This window comes from Blennius ocellaris (assembly GCF_963422515.1).
Source record: "Blennius ocellaris genome assembly, chromosome: 1".
NCBI classification, from domain to species: domain Eukaryota; kingdom Metazoa; phylum Chordata; class Actinopteri; order Blenniiformes; family Blenniidae; genus Blennius; species Blennius ocellaris.
This window is the reverse complement of record NC_137650.1, coordinates 27,599,947-27,620,517: the sequence shown is the minus strand read 5'-3', so window position 1 is coordinate 27,620,517 and position 20,571 is coordinate 27,599,947. Positions and strand designations below refer to the sequence as shown.

General features: G+C 41.6%; 2 protein-coding genes across 11 annotated transcripts; one reads left to right on the top strand and one right to left on the bottom strand.

The window, feature by feature from the left end:
- Positions 1-972: 972 nt before the first annotated feature.
- Positions 973-7,491, bottom strand: dcun1d2b (DCN1, defective in cullin neddylation 1, domain containing 2b). Of its 5 annotated transcripts, XM_080495776.1 has the most exons (8): positions 6,310-6,460; positions 5,999-6,242; positions 5,406-5,622; positions 5,146-5,314; positions 4,561-4,691; positions 4,389-4,471; positions 4,006-4,102; positions 973-3,347 (listed from the first exon to the last, which is right to left on the bottom strand). In XM_080495776.1, the coding sequence occupies exons 1-8, from the start codon at positions 6,336-6,338 to the stop codon at positions 3,268-3,270; spliced, it is 1,050 nt and encodes a 349-aa protein (XP_080351902.1). In that variant the 5' UTR covers positions 6,339-6,460; the 3' UTR covers positions 973-3,267. The 5 variants fall into 5 exon arrangements, with proteins under 5 accessions (XP_080351902.1, XP_080351905.1, XP_080351906.1 ...); XM_080495779.1 differs by lacking the exons at positions 5,999-6,242; positions 6,310-6,460 and adding an exon at positions 7,403-7,491; XM_080495780.1 differs by lacking the exons at positions 5,999-6,242; positions 6,310-6,460 and adding an exon at positions 7,399-7,466.
- Positions 7,317-19,899, top strand: tmco3 (transmembrane and coiled-coil domains 3). Of its 6 annotated transcripts, XM_080494164.1 has the most exons (16): positions 7,324-7,444; positions 7,635-7,674; positions 8,566-8,675; positions 9,690-9,994; positions 13,645-13,812; positions 13,892-14,071; positions 14,222-14,422; positions 14,544-14,672; positions 14,765-14,857; positions 16,257-16,443; positions 17,061-17,178; positions 17,289-17,484; positions 17,609-17,759; positions 17,850-17,929; positions 18,035-18,184; positions 18,503-19,899. In XM_080494164.1, exons 4-16 carry the CDS (start codon positions 9,737-9,739, stop codon positions 18,614-18,616), a joined length of 2,025 nt encoding a protein of 674 aa, XP_080350290.1. In that variant the 5' UTR covers positions 7,324-7,444; positions 7,635-7,674; positions 8,566-8,675; positions 9,690-9,736; the 3' UTR covers positions 18,617-19,899. The 6 variants fall into 6 exon arrangements, with proteins under 6 accessions (XP_080350291.1, XP_080350290.1, XP_080350289.1 ...); XM_080494165.1 differs by lacking the exon at positions 7,635-7,674 and having other exon boundaries at positions 7,317-7,444; XM_080494163.1 differs by lacking the exon at positions 7,324-7,444 and having other exon boundaries at positions 7,530-7,674.
- The last annotated feature ends 672 nt before the right edge of the window (positions 19,900-20,571 follow it).

Sequence of the window (20,571 nt, the reverse complement as noted above, 5' to 3'; positions counted from 1 at the left end):
TATAGAAGACCTTATTGTCAATTGGTATTCTCGACTTTGTCCTTAATTAATCTTACTACTTTTGACTTTTCAGATATCTGTAATTTAAGTATATTTGTAAAGATAACATGTATTTTCACTTCAACATTTTTACATGTTTATGTACCAAGTACACCTTTTCAAAACCCATTTTTAACTTTTAACATTAAAATATTTGAAATTGTTAGAATGAAGGACAGAACATTTCTGGTGAAGTGACTTTTTTTTAATGTTTTAATAACTTTTGATCTGATTACAATCTAACAACTCTACTTTTTCCACTTGTACTCGAGTGAAGAAAATACATTTTATTTTGTACTCATAAGTATAAAAATTGTGTACATTTTCAAGCCCCCCCCCCCCCTTCTCATACATCACCCCTTATCTTTCACTCTAAACACATACAGGGTAACAGTAGACAAAGCATTAGCAGTGATGATGATGATATGCAGCAGGAATGCAACCTGATAAGGGACGACTGTTACCAAGAGGACATTTTACGTACCCCCAAAAAACACTCGGGGCAGCTGCTTCTCAACACGTTCCATGTATAGTTTGTATACCTCTGAAATCCTCTGATAAACATCTGTTGGCTCCGAGCTATCGGCCACTGGACATAGTAACTTATTCATCACCACTATTCAAATAATCATGACAGATACTTGGAGGTCTACGTACTCCTGTTATCCAGCTGTCATAAATGTGCGGGTTATTTCCCTGATGTATGACTACATTTCCACAAATGAATCATTCCCATTCCTCAATACAAGAACTCGTGTACTTTTTTTTTTTTTTTTTTTTTTTAACTGAACGGCATCCTAAATTTGAAAGTAGCTTTCATCACAAACATTTGTTGTTAGTAGTGGGTGTGGGGAAAGAAGCAGACTACTGTTAAAAACAACATGCTTTATTGACATTTTATGCCCCCCCCCCAAGAAAACAATGTACGGTATGCTCATGTGACAAAACATCTTGTGAATATTGGTGACCCTGATGGCAAAAATAACACTTTTAATAAGAATGAAACAGCTGTTCACACATTTGACAACTAAAAACATACCAAATGTAACGTATTTGAATACTGAAGGATGTTTTCTGGCTCCTGAACCACAGAGTTTGTTGGGCTACAGTGAATTGAGAATAGCTTTCCCACACCTCACTACCTCTCCTGAAGATATATATATATATATATATATATATATATATATATATATAATATTATATATATATATATATAATATTTTTTTCCTCACGTCAAGTTGAAGAAGTTGCAACTGAGCTAGAAGTACCTGGACAACCTACTTGTCCTTCTTTTCCTCTCCATCTGGGATCAAATCTAAATCCCCAATCTCATTTAAATTTACATTCATGCACACACCACCGCAGTTTTTGTGAACAACACGTTTACATCAACTTCAGAACGCCAACCTAATGAGAAGCAGTTGTTGGTAGCTGTTGACAGGACAACAACGACGAGTGAAACAAGACCAATGTCTCGGTGGACTTTTGTTGTTTGCACAAGAAGCTGCACGCTGTTCACCGACACCTGGAGAGGATGTCTGGTACCTGAGCTCTTCAGTCTGCCTGCCACACTGCGTTCAGCAGATGCAGGGTTGTTCAGTGTTTATGATCATATTTAAAGACTAAACCTGGTGAAATGCCCCGCCGCACTGGGCTCAAGAGGTACACCGAGAAATGCTATGATCCACAGCTACCCCTAGATGGCACCACATGTTTGACTATGCAGTAGACCATCATTGCTCTGCAGGCACTCACACAAAAGAAAAGCTATCAGACAAAATAAAAGTGTGTAAAAAAAAAACAACAACATAACAACAACCCACAAAACCAAAAAAAAAAACCCCAACAACAGATAAAACACTCTTGGCTGTGATGTAAATGGTAATTTGAAAAGGTCTAGAATGTATGTGAAAACCACCGTCATGTATACTGATTGGCTCTGTTGTATACAGTGCTGACTGATAAAACAATTTAAAAAATCCTAAAACAGAAAAAGTGTAAATCAGTGCAGCTTGCAATGGCGACAAGATATCGTCACCTGGACCACTGAAGAAAAGATAAAAATAAAATATATAATGGTTAACGTGCCAGTCACTTTCTGATCCGCGTTCAAATAAAATGAAAACAAAAGCAATGCTGTAGCATTTCAAGTGCTTTTCACCTTCCAACCATGATTATATTGGCATAATTTGTTCACTTTAATATACTCATCAAAATGTCACTTCCTTACTTCTATGAGAACAGGATCTAACATGGTTCTGCTGGTGCTGAGCTCAAAAAGCATGCTGCTCTGTCCCGACACTCTGCCTGAATACAAAACATGGATTCGAACCTTGATCGTTGTCACTCGGTAAAGGCGAATCGTAGCATCCTACCTTTACATTAAAAAGAAAAAAAAAAAAATGACGATACCTCACAGAGGAGGCAGAGTGATGAATCCCTGCCACACACACACACACACACACACACACACACACACACACACACACACACACACACACACACACACACACACACACACACACACACACACACACACACACACACACACACACACACACACACACACACACACACACACACACACACACAAAACAAGCGAGCAAGTTTCTTTGCGCTCTCTCTCTGATGTGATTGTTAGAGAGCAACACATTCGCAATCTCTGTGAAAAACAACGCAATACCACTTCTTACCATCCGCGGCACTGTTTCACACCAGCAGACGAAACGTGCAGCTTTTAAACACACTGTGAGAGGCGGCGTCCGACTGCGTCTTTAACTTTAATCCTCTGCACGTGTTTAAATGCTCACACTTCCATTTCACTGTGCCCCGAGGTGCTGGTTAGTGAGTCCACAGTTCAAAGCTACAGCCACTGGTAATCTGAGGGACGAGTCTTAGCGTACCCATCGTTTCCATATTGCAATTCCAAAGGCTGTCCGTGCCAGCAAGGTGACACGAACACCACCAGAAAATCTTTTTCCCATCTTTGCCGATTTCCTTCCTGAACTGGTTTTTGCAGGTCGATTCGCCATCGTATGCAGTTGGAAGAACAATCGTAATGACAAGCTGCAGACGGGCTTTAGTGAGAATTTTGTCTCTTTTTGTTTTTGGCTCATATTTTTTTTTTTTTTTCTTTTCCTTATCAAAACCTCATTCAGAAACGAAAAATCAGGGGAAAAAAAAAAAGAAGCACAAACGCCAGTCTACTTCAATATCCCAGGACAAACATTATGTGATGCTGCGTTTACTCCCCGTCACTATCGGCCGGGCGAACTCCACGAAGTCATCGATGAGGACAGGCCAGGCTCCTAGGGGGACATGGAGGTTCCAGCATTAGTCAAGATATAAAAGTGGGGGAGTTTATGAAGTGACAGCATCACATAGGAAGTTATTTATTAAACATGTGAAAGTAAAACTTTTCCTTTTGGGTGTACATTACACTGGAAAATACAAGTTTCACCTTATATTGTTTTTTTAAACACAAAACCTCCAGTTATTAGTACTACAGAGGTGCTTACACCGCTAGATGTGTAAAAACGGAATATTCTCACACGGTCTTTTGTAGCGCAACTTGCAGTCAATCAGACATTTACATAATAGCATTTTTTTCATGCTGTCACTCGTCCTCATCCCAACCATGAAGCAGTTCAAACAGCGAAACAAGTGAATGGTGTTCACAAGGTATATGGAAGAAGAAGAAGAAGAAGAAGAAGAAGAAGAAGAAGAAGAAGAAGAAGAAGAAGAACAAGAACAAGAAGAACAAGAACAAGAAGAACAAGAAGAAGAAGAACAAGAAGAAGAAGAACAAGAAGAAGAAGAACAAGAAGAAAGATTTAATCTTTTGCTTCCTCCTACTCCTCGTCGAACACATTAAGTCTTGATTTTCAACTTCCAACGTATGTGGTTTTTACTTGAATTCGAAAAATAAAAGTTTGATGAACAAAAATGAAGGAATCCTCGGCTCACCTTCCTCGTCATAGTTCGACATGTCGTCTGCGATCATATTTCCAAAGTCCAGCAAGAGGTTCCAAGTGTCCTTGGGAATCGAGCGCTTGTGATGCTCCTGAATGCAACACAGTAACAAGGAAAGGGAGAAGATTACAGGGTGACAAACACATAAACCGTATCAGTCTCATAATAACATTCTAACATATTTTAGTGAGAGATGAAATGCATGAACACTTGTAATTGTTTTTTTTTAAGTATCATTTGTGCTATTCCTCACGTACACAGTGATGTAAAAGTAGCGGATGTTGTTAAATGAATGTGAAATTCATACATTTTCGGTGCCTGCTAACTAGACCTAAAGAATACTGAAAAAGAGGAAGAAAGATCCTCGCCACCCGTACCAGCAGGAAGCGGTTCCACAAATCCAGGAACTTGAAGCGACCAGTGAGAACTAGGTTCCAGTAGGCCACAGCCATCTCGAGGTCTGAAAAGCAAAACAGCAGCTATTAAATGGAGACATTTTACTGGTTTGTTTGCAAACAAAAAGGTTGTTGTGCTACATATTCAGCTCACCTAAACCTTTCTGCCCGGGGTTCTTCGCAAAATTGAAGGTAAACTGGTAGAAGTCTTTAAACTTCCCTGTGTCTTTTAGCTCCTGTTCTAATCTTGGAAGCATGGCTTTGAGTTTTTCCGGGCTGTCACAGCTGGAGGAGACAAGAGAGGACGTGAAGACTAAAACAAGAAACTTTCATTTGACACTGAACTCTTAATTGCACAGATATGGAAATTTTTAGATGAGTGCTTTAAAAAAAAAAAACTCCTATATTTTCAGCCACTTGATGTAAAATTCAAAGCAGGATCAGCTCCTAATACATTTACAGATAGTTCATTTGCACAGAGGTCATCTCGGAGAGTTGTTCTGCCAACACAGTCTTATTCTTAAGGTATTTTAATGTAAACCCAGACAGACTCCATTATGCTAAGATCGGGGCTCCGTAGGAACCACAGTCATTTACCTTGCTCTTCTTAGTGGCTGGACTTAGTTAAACTTTTTGCGAAGTTTCTTGAAAGTTTTGCACCGTATTGTACGTACAGTTTCGAATTCCAGAAGGGCAAAAGAATCGTGAAATTATAAAACTCATGGTCAGCCATTCTCACCCTAGTTCAGCCATGCCGTCCAGGAACTCCTTCCTGCTGAACTCGCACTGTGTGGCTGCTCTGAACTTCCACGCCACGACAAGAATACTCATACTTGCTGGGTCCAGAGTCAGGTCATCGCAGAACTGCTGGATCCCATCGATGCCTATCTTATTCTCATCCTGGGGATCTGGAAAAAGACAGCAGAGATTATTACATGTATATTCTAATCTCACTCAGGAAGGGTAATGTGTTGCAGTCTCTATTATCCAGCCTCTTACCTTTGTATCTGTTGTAGAGCTGCTCCAGCTTCTTGCGGTCCACAGACGTCTTCATGGATTCTTTGTAATAGAGATCTGGGTTCTGGAAGTAGTTGTCTGTAGCAACTTCTAATTTCCAGTCATTCTGCGTCAGGCAGTACACGGCCGTCCTCTCCCCGGCCTGAGTAAAGGACATAAACTGCCGAACCTTGTCCTTCTGCGATGACTTCAACTTATGCTGTGATGGAGGCAAGAAACAGGTGAATGCAGGTTTCCCCATCTACAGATACTTTAGGGAACACACACACACACACACACACACACACACACACACACACACACACACACACACACACACACACACACACACACACACACACACACACACACACACACACTGCAAAGAGTTGCAGCAGATCAGATATGTTAATCCAAGCCTTGACTTTCATTAAAAACTAGACACGAGCCTTGTTTTAGTCACACTTAAATGTCTGAGGCATGGTCGGACATAGTGCACATACTTTAGAACTACGTGGTTCAAGCGTGCAACAACCTCTGTGTGAGTATACAAACGTGTCAATAAATACAAAACAAAATAGAATAAATATTGCTACTTGCAAATGCACGGAGCTCCGTTTCTTATACAACATACGCCCGGTCCTGGTAACTTTGTCTACACGGCGGCTGAGTGGGTTGCACGTCTTTGCAGAACTGCAGACCTGACCCACCCGATGATCAAACAGCGAATTCACCGTGACAGGCCAAGTGCTGGGCGACCCAGTTTTCCTGGGCACGGGAGGGGGGCGTTTGATCCTGCAGGCTCTCCCGAGCCGTGGCAGCGGCGGCAGCAGCAGCGGGCTACCAAAAAGGGAAAGGTACGTGGAGCGAGTGCGGCTGTCCGGATCTCAAAATACCAACAACTGACCTTCCATTTCCCTCGTATCCGACACACATCACCCTGGCAATGCGACACTTGGCTGAGGACACCCCGGGCCCCCCCTCACCGCGGTGTCCCCTGAACGTGTAGCGGCAGCCGCCATCGCTCTACGGACGGCCTAAACGGGGTTTAAAAACTCTCCCGGTTTCTTATATTTAATCTTACCTACCATTTTATCACCCGCTGTTTTGGCCAACTTGATATCCAATTACGCGCAGTGCGCATGCGTCAAAAAGAACTGCGCTACTGTTTTGGGCCCGTGGGATTGTGGGTAATGAAGTCCCGTGATTCAACAGGCCCAGCGTTAGCTTGACGGGACTGGACATCAGTTTTGCTTTTAAATGAATAGAAATTACAATCCAAATAACTTATTTCGGATACTGCCGAGAGATATTTAAGAGAGAAGGCCTCGGAGATAGTTTAAAGTCCCCAATATCGGATCACCACGCAGAATATATAGCCTTTGAGACAACCCAAACAACAAAACTACCAGTAAAACTTGTTTAAACTAAATTGTCAGCAATCATAATAAACAATATTATTATATAATGAGATGTTTCGAGATGAAATACATCCCAAGAAGAGCTGCCAAACGTATAAACGCAACTGACGCCACCAAACTGAGATTTAAAAAAAAAAAAAAAAAAAGAAAGACCACGAGAACTACAACTCCCATATCAAATCTGATAAAGATGTTTCGGAAGTAATCTGGAGATCGATCTAAATCATATCTGAGCGATTATATTCGGAGAAACAACCGGAGCTGGTCACGTTGTTAACATTTGCGGCATGTTTCGAAGTGTATCCGTGGAGAAGTTGCCGCTGTCAGCCTGACAGATCGCCCCTTTTCTTCCTCCTCCTCCTCCTCCTCCTCCTTCTCCTCCTCTTCCTCCGGCGGTGTTGTGTTGTCTGCGCTCCCAGCTGGCTGGAGCTGGTCTTGACAGCTCTCAGGAATCCACCGGACAACTTTTAACTCACACTTGCCGCTTCCAAGGGAGGAAGAGACACACTCCGCTTCATTAACTCCCCACCCTCCCCACGGGATTCGGGCGAGAGCTCGGCGGCAGTCAGACATACCTACCTGGGGCGAGTGTGTCCGGCCCGAGCGCCGCTGGCACCGCAGGTCAGAGTAAACATGGAGCCGGCGGTGGTGAACGCCTGCTGCTCCGACGCTGGCTTCAGCTATGTGGCAGCAGGGGAGGAGGAGGAGGGGAGTCGGCGGTGGTGGTGATGATGGTGGTGCGGTACAACAGCATGATTGTTCCCTTCTTCTTCTCCTTCTTCTTCCTCCTACACTGCTGCTGCTCCTCCAGTCGAGGAGTTAGGAGTCGGGGCGGTGCGCACGTTTCTCAGGTACTGGCTGCTTTTTTTTTTCTTTTTCTTTTTTTAAAATTTGTCCTCCTTGCTTTGAGTTTGGAAACTTTGCAATTAAGTTTGGGTAAATCTGTGTGTGGGGTGATCGCTCGCTTGGTGTGTCTTCTGACTCTGGGTTTGTGGGTATTCACCTTCTTCCATCGTGTTTTACTGTACATATTTACCAAACATGACATATGAAGAAAGTTTTTTTTTTTATGCCTTCTTGCACAGAGATTCATCTAATGACTTTTAAAGGTTCTGCAATTTGTTTATCTTTCACCACTTCCAACTTTATTTTGGAGGAGAGTTTCGTTAACATTTAGTAACTGATTACTATTACTCTGTGTTGCTACTTTCGCTTATTTGTCTTCTATACTTGCTTTAGTCAGTGTATGACTGTTCGAACAAGGCATGATGCAGGTCACCAGTTCATATCTAATGTCTAATACTGACAGATCGACATATCACAGAAGGTTTTTCCATACAGATCATATGTATTTTGTGTTCATTATTATGTAACTAAAACATGAACAACAACTCCTCGATTTCGATAAAAACTAGTTCCATAAAAACAATCATCAACAACATCAGTCATTCACTAAGTCTGTGTTATAATACTGCCAGTGGCATCCTGCACAGCTACCTCTACTTTGGATAGTTTTCGTGTTTGTTTGAGAAACCTGTATACTGTGGTATTGTTAGATTTACTTTAGTGAACTATCTAGTGAAATGCCTACCATGGATGCAAGATGGAATTTGGAAAAAAGCAGAGCTTAACATTTACTTTATTGTCAACCATGTTCTAAAATGCTGGAATAATTTTTTTTTTTTAGTCAAATATGGGATTCATTTGGATTAAAAGGTCTGTGCCTGTGCTTCCTTAAGCAGGTCTGTGCAGCTGTAGCAGAGCAGCCTTGATCTGGCCTCAAGAAGAAAGACTGGAAATTAAGGCTCACTCAGCTTGACTCATGCTCACAAAGGCACCAACGGTCTTGACAGTGAGTTTGGAATTGTATTTATAGATTCCTTTGTAATACTTCCTTATTGTCACATTGGCTTTTGTTCTTGTGTCTTTGTTGTTCTTGGGGATGTTTAAAATGTCACATTTCAGGTAGGCGAGAGCAGGCAAGGTTACAGCTGTGGAATTTAGAAAAGTGACAAGTTAATTGCATTAGCCACGGAGCAGCCTGTAGGACCAGCTACAGGTACACGTGTGTGAACAAGGACGTACAGCTGTGGCTACACCCAGCCTTTTGTTGGTATGACAGAAGAGAAGAGGAGATTGCGCACAAGTAGCAGGGAACATGAAAAGAACTAGAATAGAACAGAATGTGAAATATTTAATTAATTCCGGGGGGGGGGGATTCCATCGACTTATTCAAAAATGTTTGTTGAGGGAGAGTTTTGTGAAAATTGTATGGAATTTGAATTCTTTTGTTAAAGAAAAAAAAAATCTCAAACAAGAAAAATAGTGAGCTACATCTTCTTGTTTTGCCTGCCTGGCCCTCACAAAGTGAAAGTCTTACTACTCAGACCGAGCCCTTTAAAAGTACATCCAAATATAAAATTAGATACAGACTCAACCGATCTATAAAACAGCCAGGTACTGTAATTTTTTTGATTAATGTACCTTTTAATATAGAGTGAATTTGTTTTGGACTGTTCTCAGCTTCAGATGATTGCAAATGTGATGTTCTGGTCAGTGTTTCCAACTGGATGGTGAACGTGGGGTTGGAAGAAATAATAAGACTCGTGCTTAAAAGAGCAGAAACATTTGTAGTGTAGAAAGTCACTCGGTGGTGTGCTTTTAATACATTTTGAGCAATTGCAGAAGTTTAACCAGTATTTGTTAGACCAAATATCCCATTGTCTATTCTTTTGGTTTTATTAGGATTGATTGTGTCTGACTCCCCCTTTTTTTTTTTTTTTTTTAATGCATGTAAACTGATGTATTTGTATCTGATTGCACTCTTTTTAGGTGATCCATTCTAATTGCATCCTCTCCCTTGCAGGCCTCATCAGATCTCACGCCCTGGTGAAGACAGAAGCAGAGGTTTGGATGCAGGCTGTATGTTGGCTGCTGTGCCTTGGCCTGGTGCGGGCACTTGCTGTGCTGCAGAAAGACCCGGTGCCCAAGGGTGCCAGCGGGATCTACGATGGCAAGGTGACGCCGTACGGCAACAGCTGGTTGAACAGCAACTGCAAGCGGCTGGTGGGCCTCCTCCGTCAGAAGAATGTGGTCGTCAAGAAGCTGGCCTCGGCTGCTGTCGCTGTTGGAACGAACCAGAAGCTCTCAGAGGAGGAGAAACTCTTCGAGGTATCATAATAATAATAATAATAAAAACCAGGCTGAGCACAGGCCTCTTGCAAGGCTTTTTTTTTTGTAAAAGACAGTCGGCCACAGTATGTCTGGATCAGTCCATGTAGTAGTAAACGGTATGTGTAGTAAACTTTTAAAAAATAGATGAAAGAACCATCATCACCAATTCAGAATCAGAAGAATCAGCATTTGGAAGTCCCGGCTTTCAAAGCACAATAAACTTAGATATTATGTGTAGTGGATAATTTCTGCTCCTCAGTGACGGCCGGAGGTTTGGAAAGATGAAGTGAGACACAGGGTGAGATGCTTAGAGTGGAATTTATTCAGACGTAAAGCCGGAGCGCTCCCACACCTGACAGACAAAGACACATTCCCCAAACCATCCTCTCACACACACAGACATGCACAATCTGCCCCCCCCGACAAACTTTCCCCCTTGTATATAAAGTTGTTTCCCTGTAATCTCATCCTCCGAGGCCAGTTGCTGGCGCCACCAGTAAAAGCAACGTTGATTAAGGGGCTCAAATCTAACAACAACGTAACCGGCCTGGGGTGGCAGTGACCTGACAGATGTCATAAATATCAGTGAATACGTAGGCCCGAAATCAAACAGATCTTAGATATTCTACAACAAATCCCTCCTTTTTGATCGTGAGATCAACACTACTACCAATACACATACAAGATGGAGACTTTAGCATATAAGATGGAATAATGCATTCACATTCACACTTACAACATTCATGATGACATCACATTTTGCTCTGGCAAAACACACTCTTTGTTGCATCTCATTTTTCTTTCTTTGCTTTGAATTTAAATGGTTGAAAATGATCGTTGTCATCGTCGTCTGGACCGCTGCTAAGTGCCGAGGCACTCGCCGCTCCAGTATCAAAGTTCATGTGTCTTGGATCTTCATCCATTTTGGTAAACAGGTAAGCCGACCTGTCTGAATCTGTGAATGCACATCCTCCTGCATCCACAGCGAGGGAAAGGATACCATGGATCCTGAACGCCAGCAGTAGGATGATGGACACCCATCCTACCACTCGTTTGAAGGCTCTCCGTCCTTCTTCAAGTTGGTCGGTGCCGGCTTGGTCTGCCAGTGACGAGTTGGTCTGGGGTGACGAGCAGCACCGTGTCGCATGTACCCACTCTGCTCTCCCCTCCTTTTCAGAGCGGTTTTCATCACGTTCAGCACCTGGTATGGAGCTTTCTGTCTGGGAAACAAAAACTCAGATGGAGACTTGATTAATGCATCATCCACGTGAAGTGGTTCAGTTGGTTCCTCTCCAGGCTTCAGCAGTCTCCTGGATACCTGCAAATGAAATTTCCTCAAAGTTTCTGTTAGTTTTAACACATACGTAGTCACATAGTCATCAGTCTCTTGTAAAGTCGTCTGTATTTTCTTGATTTATTGAAGTAGCCACATGACTCACTATGAAAGCTAGGAACTGACACTGGAGTCCCGTCACGTCCACAGTGACTCTAAATTTTCCTTCAAATGTCAGTTGTGTTTGTCTGGGTTTTGGATAATTTATTTCTTTTGGCTTCTCACCAGAAAATAGTTCAGACAATCAGGATTGTGATAACCAACAGGGTGATCAGGCCTGCTCGATTACCCCAATGCAGACGCTGAAATGGCCTCTTATGGCATCTGTATTGTTGATTCTACACAAACAAACAAACAAACAAACAAAACTGACAAATAAACAAATACAAACAAATTGACAATTTGCCAACTAACATACAAAAAACATCTAGTTTTAATATTTGCCATTGACAACAACAAATCATTTCACTGGACAATGATCTCTTTTCTCCCTCCTTTTTCTCCATGTTGGCCCAGAAGCCACACATGGAGGACAGAACATTAAATAATGTTAAATTTAATTTAACAGTACAATTTAAAATGGCTTCTATTTAATCTTCTATTCTATATCAACACATAAAACATCTCTAGTTGGATCACCACATGCCTTCTACTTTCCTCTGTCAGTGTCTCCCTCCAGACTTTTCTTCTACAAAAAAAACATCATACATCTGCAGAGAACCACGATGTGTCCTGAACCTCGTTATCGGGCAGTGTTCACTTCGTACCACAAACAACCTTGAGTCTACTGAGGGTGAGACGACATTTCAGGATGCATCTACAGTTTTAATTCTCATTATTTGAATTCAAAGGGAATGGCTCTGTCCCTCACAGTAGTTTGATTTTTAACATGCATAAAACAGTCAGACTAGTTATTTATTTATTTTTGGTTTATTCATTGGTTGATTAACTTTGTTCCTACAGTTCTCTTTCACTGTAAAAAGTTCAGGTAAATCACTAAATTTGGAGTTTGAATGTAATGTCCTGGTGGTGGTCTGGTTATATTACATCTGATGATTTATTATTGGACTTTTTAGTTCAGGTCTTTGATATAAATTGTTTATGAGACCCACAGGATCTCTTTCTTAAGATTTTATTCCTAATTACTAAGTAGTAGTCAAAATGTCTTCTTTGTTCTTTTAACTAAACCTGCTGATTGAGACTGTTTAACTCTAATGTAATTGTATTTTATCCATTATCATTAACAACATGTCTTTCATTTGTTTTGTTAGATCAAATCTACATTGAAATTTAAGTTAAGTGTTTAAAATAGTTGTATTTGTTTTCTTCAGAGTAATTTGAAATCCATTTATGATATAAACATTGTCTCCTGCTGAGACATAAACAAACAGGACAACTACTAGGGTGAATCCACAAGTCATCCCCTCCAGGCCTTGTGCACACCCCATTTACGTAGCAACACGGACCTTTCTCAATCATCAGTGCAGTTTTGATCATCTAAAAATATCATTAAAATAATACTTTATTTATTTATTCCAGATTCACACGTTGTGTGAAAAGAAATTGAGTATCTGAGCGGCAGAAGTATTCAAGATGTGCAAGTCTACATGTGGCACATGAACTACACAATCGTGTGCAAGTACAATCTGATATTTAAGTGTCTCCATTCTAAAGGTGCGTTGTCCTGGCTGTGTGAGGTAGAACCAGAAAGTCACCTGTATGTCTATTATACCATGTGTATGCTCATGTGTCTGGAGGAGGATGTGTGTGTGTGTGTGTGTGTGTGTGTGTGTGTGTGTGTGTGTGTGTGTGTGTGTGTGTGTGTGTGTGTGTGTGTGTGTGTGTGTGTGTGTGTGTGTGTGTGTGTGTGTGTGTGTGTGTGTGTGTGTGTGTGTGTGCAGAGGGGAGTGTGAGTGTGTGTGCAGAGGGGGGAGTGTGAGTGTGTGTATGTGTTTGGGTGGGTGTGTGCACGTCAGCAGCGGGGGAGATGACAGCTCTGGAACAGAAACTGTGCTTGAGTCATTTAGTTTTTTTTTTTGTTTTTTTTAAACAAATAGGAATTACAGTAACAGTAAAAAAAAACAATATCAAACTGTCAACTTCTGTATAGGAATGATGAACCTTATAAAAAGATGCTGGTTAAACTTCCCGCGAGTATAACAGGTTGAATGGCTTCTAATTCTGGAAGCAAACTTCCTGTTCGTCCACCTTTGACATCAGTTTATTTCCTCGACACCATCTACAGTACCGCATTTAAGGTGTCAGGCACTTTGACCGGTCACCAACTGACTGAATGCCATTTCATTGCTTTCAGATTCATACTCTGGAGATTTTCCAGAAGGAGCTGAATGAGAGCGAGCACCTGGTGTTCCTGGCGGTGCACAGTCTGCAGAGAGCGCTGCAGGGAGACTACCGGGACGTGGCCCACATGAAGGAGAGCAGCAGGCAGAGGCTGGAGACCCTCACGGAGGCAGCCATCAGGGTGAGGTCAAAGGCCTCTATGGTCAGATTCAGTCTGTCTTAAAAAAAAATTTATATAAACTACTGTTGTCCCCCTTCAGGAGGAGCACGAGTACCAGGAGCTTGTCGCTGCTGAGAAACACCAGCAGGAAGCAGCCAAAAGCCTTTTAGCCCAAAACAAAACTCTGTCTATGCTGGATGAAATCCTGGAGGATGTGAAGAGGGCAGCGGACCGACTGGAGGAGGAGATCGAGGAACATGCTTTTGACAATAACAGAGAGGTGGACAAATAATATTTATTCTTTTTTACAGACTTTGCTTTTTTTGGGGGGGAAACATTGTGAGTTTGAGTCGTTTGTTTCCGATGCTGAGAAGCAACATGAGAAGACTGCGATTGCTGTCTGTGCCGTTTCTCGCCCTTTGTTGCGCAGATGGAAGGAGTTAACATCGAGGCCGTGCTGAGGGTGCATGATGATGATGAGAATATAGGGAGGATTAAGAACAGGTCCCAACAGAAGGAGCTTGAGGATGACCTCGGTCTGAGCATCCTCATCGACTCTCAGAACAACCAATATGTTCTGACCAAACCTCGGGACGCCACGATGCCGAGGGCCGACCGTCATTTCATCAAGGTCGGTTCTGGATCCTGTTTCATCTTTGAATACAAAAACTCTTATCTTCACGCGTATGAAACGCTTAATCAAGTTTAAAATAGGGCCGTTTCTGAGTTAACTATAACACATATATGCGCAGGACATTGTGTCTCTAGTGATATTGTCCCTCCCCTGTGGCTGGATGTGCACCCTGGTGGGCCTGCCTCCTATGTTTGGGTACATCATCTGCGGGGTCCTGCTCGGTCCTTCTGGCCTCAACACTGTCAAGGTGTGTACAATTTGAGAAGTGCATGCGTGTGTGTGTGTGTGTGTATGTAGTTTGGATTCTTGATGAAGTTGTTCTGTCTCTTTGTGTTGCAGTCGATGGTTCAGGTCGAGACTCTGGGCGAGCTGGGGGTCTTCTTCACTCTCTTCGTGGTCGGACTGGAGTTCTCACCCGAACGCCTTCGGAAGGTAAAGAAGAATTGTTAACATTTTTCATGATTTCAAATAAAAGTGGCACTGATGTTGGGGTTTTCCTGGAGTGAGCCGAACGGAGGAACATCGGAGGCACAGCTCATTGTTGTTGCGGGAGAGATGCTATGTCGGGAAAATGAAACTGCCAGGGAAACGAAGAATAAGCCCAGTGAAGGGAGGAAGATACAGAATAGAGAGTCTGTTGAAAAATTTAAAAACATCTTTCAAGAAATTCCAAAGTTCTCTTTCACAGATTACGCACGACCCTATTAGACAAGCAATTAATTTTCACCCACACCTATAAAATTTAAATACTACAGCAGCTGTACCATAAGTAAAATAATTCATCTGCATGTAATTAGATGACCAGGCAGTACTTTTATCATGTTCTGGTTGCATAATTTACTCTATCTCTATTAGGCAGGCACCTGCTCTATGCAATAAACACTAAATAACCATCTGGTTGGTAGATTTAACTTCTATCGATGCTTTAACTGTGTTACCACAACTAACGGTAGTTAGTTAGTGGGTTGAGAGCTATGAAGCAAAAAACAAAGTACTTTCCCTTTTGTTAGTTTGTAACAGTCACAGGCTGTTCAGTCTCCTTCATACAGTTTGAATTCAACGGTTGTTACACCTTTTACTACATTTTGCTTTCTATTCAAATTACTAAAGAGCGTGAAATTATTGACTTTCGTTCTATTGAAGCGAACCAACATTGATATTATTGCCTTTGAATGCAGCTTTTCCAACACCCTGCATTTTTTTTTTTTTTATAGCCGCTATTAAAGTCATTGCTCATTCCAATAAAGTGTGATGATGAGCGTTGGAACGTAAAAATAACTTTACTGTCATTGTCAAGCCATCCAGTCCCTCCAGGATGTGGCTCCTTTATTTATGATCATCCGGCTTACAGGAGTTTGATTGTCTGAGTTTTCTAAAACTGTGATATATAAAAGATATTTGTGGCATTTTATGTGATTTGGGGGAAATTAGAAGAATGGAAGAGGAAAATAGTAATAATATTTTGTTAAACATATGCATCCTAACATTAGTCCTATATCCACATTATATGAACAGACCAATACTTTACATTGGAATATCGCTTTGAAATATTAGATCCAAACGGACCAGAAAATCAACTTGTTGCTCTTCCACTTCAGTCACAGCTTCCCTCTTGTATGCACATCTGTTCCTGTATTAGGGGACAAACGTGTGTGCAAATCCTCATAATTTCATCGTCATCATCACCACGTGGGCTTTGCTTATGATGACACCATGGTTCAAGAAAAAAAACAAAACACACAGGGTTAAGAAATGGAAAATGGTGATGTCAACATGTTGAGGTCATGAAGTGTGACGTAATGAAATGATGTCAACACGGTTCTGTGTGAAGGTCTGGAAGACGTCGGTTCAGGGGTCCTTCTACCTGAGCCTGCTCATGGTGGCGGCCGGTTTGTTGTGGGGACAAGTCCTGCGAATTCGACCCACCCAGACCGTCTTCATCTCCACATGTCTGTCACTGTCCAGCACTCCACTCGTGTCCCGCTTCCTTGCAGGATCAAGCAGAGTCGACAAGGAAGGTATGTGGGTGTGTCGGGCTGCTTTACCTTCACATACGTTCCTGTTACTTTGTTTAGCGTTTACAAATGAGTTTGTGTGTGTTTGTATGAATGATTCCATTCAACAGCAATGACAACTGTGTGTTTCATATTCCTGATTCTAACGGCAAATAGTGACAGAAATGTTTAATACAAAGTATTTTCACACTTGTTTATGAGCAAAAGTAATTTCACTGAAAAAACATTGTATTATGTCAATGGGCGGGCCCTACAAGTATTGCTGTACAAATACGAGGGAGGGGCACATTTGTGTGATTACTCATTTAGGTGCAGCGATGTTTTAACATTAGACTCATAGTCACAGTTATAGTTAGGAACAATGAAGTTACAGCTGAGTTTCCGCTGAGTCTGTAAGAAAGTCAATGCAAACCATGAAAACACAACTCGGCATGCGAGCATGTGTCACCTACTAAAAGAGCGGTCATCCTTCTGTTTTACAGCCGAGACTTGCTCATGTCGTCCCCAGTCCTTCGGGCACAGTTTTGTCACGTTCATAAATGCCGACAATTTAGCGGTTTAATTTCCTTTGCTCCTAAATATTTGTAAAGTTTCTTGCGTTCCGTGCGTTCCCACTTCAGGTGATCTGGAATACAGTACCGTCCTCCTCGGGATGTTGGTGATGCAAGACGTTCAGCTCGGCCTCTTCATCGCTGCCATGCCAACTCTAATCCAGGCACAACGTGGAGACTTGGACAGGTCAGTTACTCATTATGCTCTTATTAAATTCCTCTTATAACCCTTCAACACAAGCGAGACCCGCCGACACTCGGAGAGTGTGAACCTCTTGTTTCCTCTGGGCCGTTCAGTTTTCTCTTGGGCAGTCTCCACGTGCTGCACCTCCTGGCCCAGGTCCTCGGGTCTCTCGCTGCTGTGCTGCTGCTTTTCTTCTTCATGAGAGCGTTCGTGATTGGTCCGTATTACAAGAAGCTGCACACTGAGAGCAAAGGTAACAAGGAGATCCTGGTGCTGGGGACAGCAGCTTTTGTCTTCTTCATGCTGACGGTTCGTCGTCTGCTTTTCTTTGATTATTTGGTAACATTTTATCAAGTGAAGTCTATTCACGGTTTAGTGACCCTTTGTCGCATGTTGTGTGTATGTGTGTGTGTCTGCTAATTTTCCTCTGCAGGTTACTGACTTTCTGAATGTTTCCATGGAGCTGGGCTGCTTCCTGGCTGGAGCTCTGCTGTCGTCGCAGGGTCACATGGCCACAGGGGAGGTCATGGGATGCATTGAGCCAATCAGGGATTTCCTCACCATCATCTTTTTTGCTTCCATCGGTCAGGCGACGTTTTCCGATCTCCAATTGTGTCTTACTTGTGCTTTAATTTGCCGCGACACTTCACAGAGTCTTCTTCGTGTTGCTGCAGGTTTCCACGTGTTCCCGTCCTTCGTGGTCTACGAACTCACCATCCTGATTTCTCTGACGCTCTCACTCGTCATACTGAAAGTACGGATTCATTTTTTTTTTTGATTTGATTTTTTTCCCACTTTTTCTTTTTTTAATTTCCCCACAGTTTGCTTCCTTGCCTATTGTTTCTTCGTTTCCTCGCAGTTTCTGATGGCCGTCCTGGTGCTGACGGTGCTCCTGCCTCCATGCTCTCGGCACATCCGGTGGATCGTATCTGCCGGACTCGCCCAGGTCAGCGAGTTCTCCTTCGTCTTGGGCAGCCGCGCTCGTCGAGCCGGCATCATCTCCAGAGAGGTCAGTGATGACTTGGTTTGCAACTTATGAGGGTTTTTTTTCACCTGATTAGATTTTTAATTGACTGTTTTCTCTAAATGATTTATGTTTTATAGTAGTATTTGGTCAAATACTGCTTGTAAATGTTGGTTTTTAGGTATTTAGGGACCAATATGGTATCATTTAATGGCAGATAGTAACTGAAGAGAGCAATAAACAGCCCTAACATGATAGTTGTGTCTACTATTGTCATGAAAAGAGTGTAAAATGTAGTCAACCAACAGGTTAGAGACGGTTTCCAAACCAAAAGTCTAATCGATGAATCTCCTCCGGCTTCAGGTGTACCTGCTGGTCCTCAGTGTCACGACTCTCAGTTTGCTGCTGGCTCCGCTGCTCTGGAGAGTCACTACGTATACCTGGGTTCCCCGAGTCGAACGCAAAACAGTCACATGACCAAATGGTTTTGCAGGCTGATAATATTTCAAGTCATGATTCCTTCACAAAGCCGCCTGTTTTCCTTCTTCTCCACAACTTAATCTGTTCTTTGCTTTTTGTTTTTGCCTTCTTCTTGGTCTTCTTCCTTTAATACTGATTGTCACCTCGTGAAGAGAAAATAATTTATTACATTTTGCCTTGAGCTCGGGAAAAAAAAATTCCTCATTCAGACTTTTATACTTTTATTATGTATCATTCTTCTACATTTTCTATATGACAAGCTTGAGCTTTACATCTCAAGCTATACAGTACTGTATTGAATATGACCTGCTCAACACACTTTTAGGCTGTAGCTAGAAATAGTGATTAAGAAAAGATACTGTGACTCCAAAATGTTTGTGGGACGCTCACCACCTCAGAGTAGAAGCACAAAAGACTAAACTCCTTCCGGCTTTGATGCATTTCAGGAGTGAGCAAGTATTTATATGTATAAATTTACTTTTGAACCAAATCCATCCATCATTCCTCTCAACACTTTAAATTCCCTCATGCTGTTTACAAAGTTATATATAAATTAATTAACTTTTTTCATAGATTGTATTTTTTTGTACGAACAAAGTAAATCTCCATCGTTCCTACATTTGTTTTTCAGTCGAGTGCTTCAGGTTTACTTAAGTTAAAAACATCGGTCTGCTGTATTTAATCAATGGTACGTGTGGCGTGTTGTTGTAAAATGTACTACTGTGAATTTAGGTGCGCTTAACACACTACTGTTACCGGAAACCTGCAGTAAACTGCAGCGAATTCCCACGATCCCGTCAAGTTTTAGGAAACCATGATGCATTTTGCCGCGCGATAGAACCGAGGCTGTAGACGATGAACATTAGAAGAAAAAGTCACTTGTCCGCTGAAGTTACATGTAAGGAAAAACCTGCACTAGTTACCACTGAATGTCAAACGTATGTGCCTGCTCAGCACTTCTCTGCACTCAACTCTGAGGAGTGTCGCCTCACTGTGAGAGGAAAAACGTCTCATGCTAAAAACATCTTTGTCTCGTAAGTCATGGTGTGCAATGCATTTATGTGTAAAAGTCACATATTAATGAGAAATATTCCAGTGTCATTTGCATTCCTGCAGTGTGTTTTTCAAAGAAAGAAAAAAAAAAAGAGAGGTTGTTTGAGTTTATCTTTGTGTGTGACGCTCCGAGGCACAAATACAGGCTGCTTCCAATCCAAACTTTGTGTTTTCTTAGGTTTTTTTTGGCAAAAAAAAAAATTAATTCAAAAGGAAATATTTTACTTTGTCCTATGTTTACTTTTTATATATACATATATATAATAAAGTGTGTTCTCAAGGAGAGCATGAAAATTAATTCTGTCTCGCTGTTTTGTTGTTTCCCAGCTTCGGCACACTTGAATCAAAACTCGGCAGAATGATGATAATGACACATTCCTGTGAAGTTAGAGCAAAGAGAGGGTGATAACAATAATTTAGTTGTGATTATACAGACTACACAACAAGACCGCATCAGAAGGATACCACTAAAATACTTCAATCTCAAAGATACTATTTAAATAGTGTGTATTTTAATCATCTGGGTCTAAAACCCTTTGATGATTGTGACAGACACAAAAAAAATTCCCTGCCCGCTATTAAATGATCAAATTCATCCGAGCACATCTGCCATAAGGATTTCTGAGATTAACAGCAGCTCATTAAATGAGAAGGATGAATTTTATCTATTCCATTTTCATCAACATCCATACTTTTGATCATTTGTCTTTGAAATGAACTCAGGTATACAGTAATTTGAAGTCATTTAAGTATCAGAAATGTTCTGATAAACATTTCCGTCTAGAAAAAGAAAATCCCCGAACCTATTTGAAACCTGAGAAATTCAAATGTTCACAGGCTGATCGGAAATAATCCAAGAAAGACGGCCAGTTTTTGGCATGCATGACAAAATATATAAA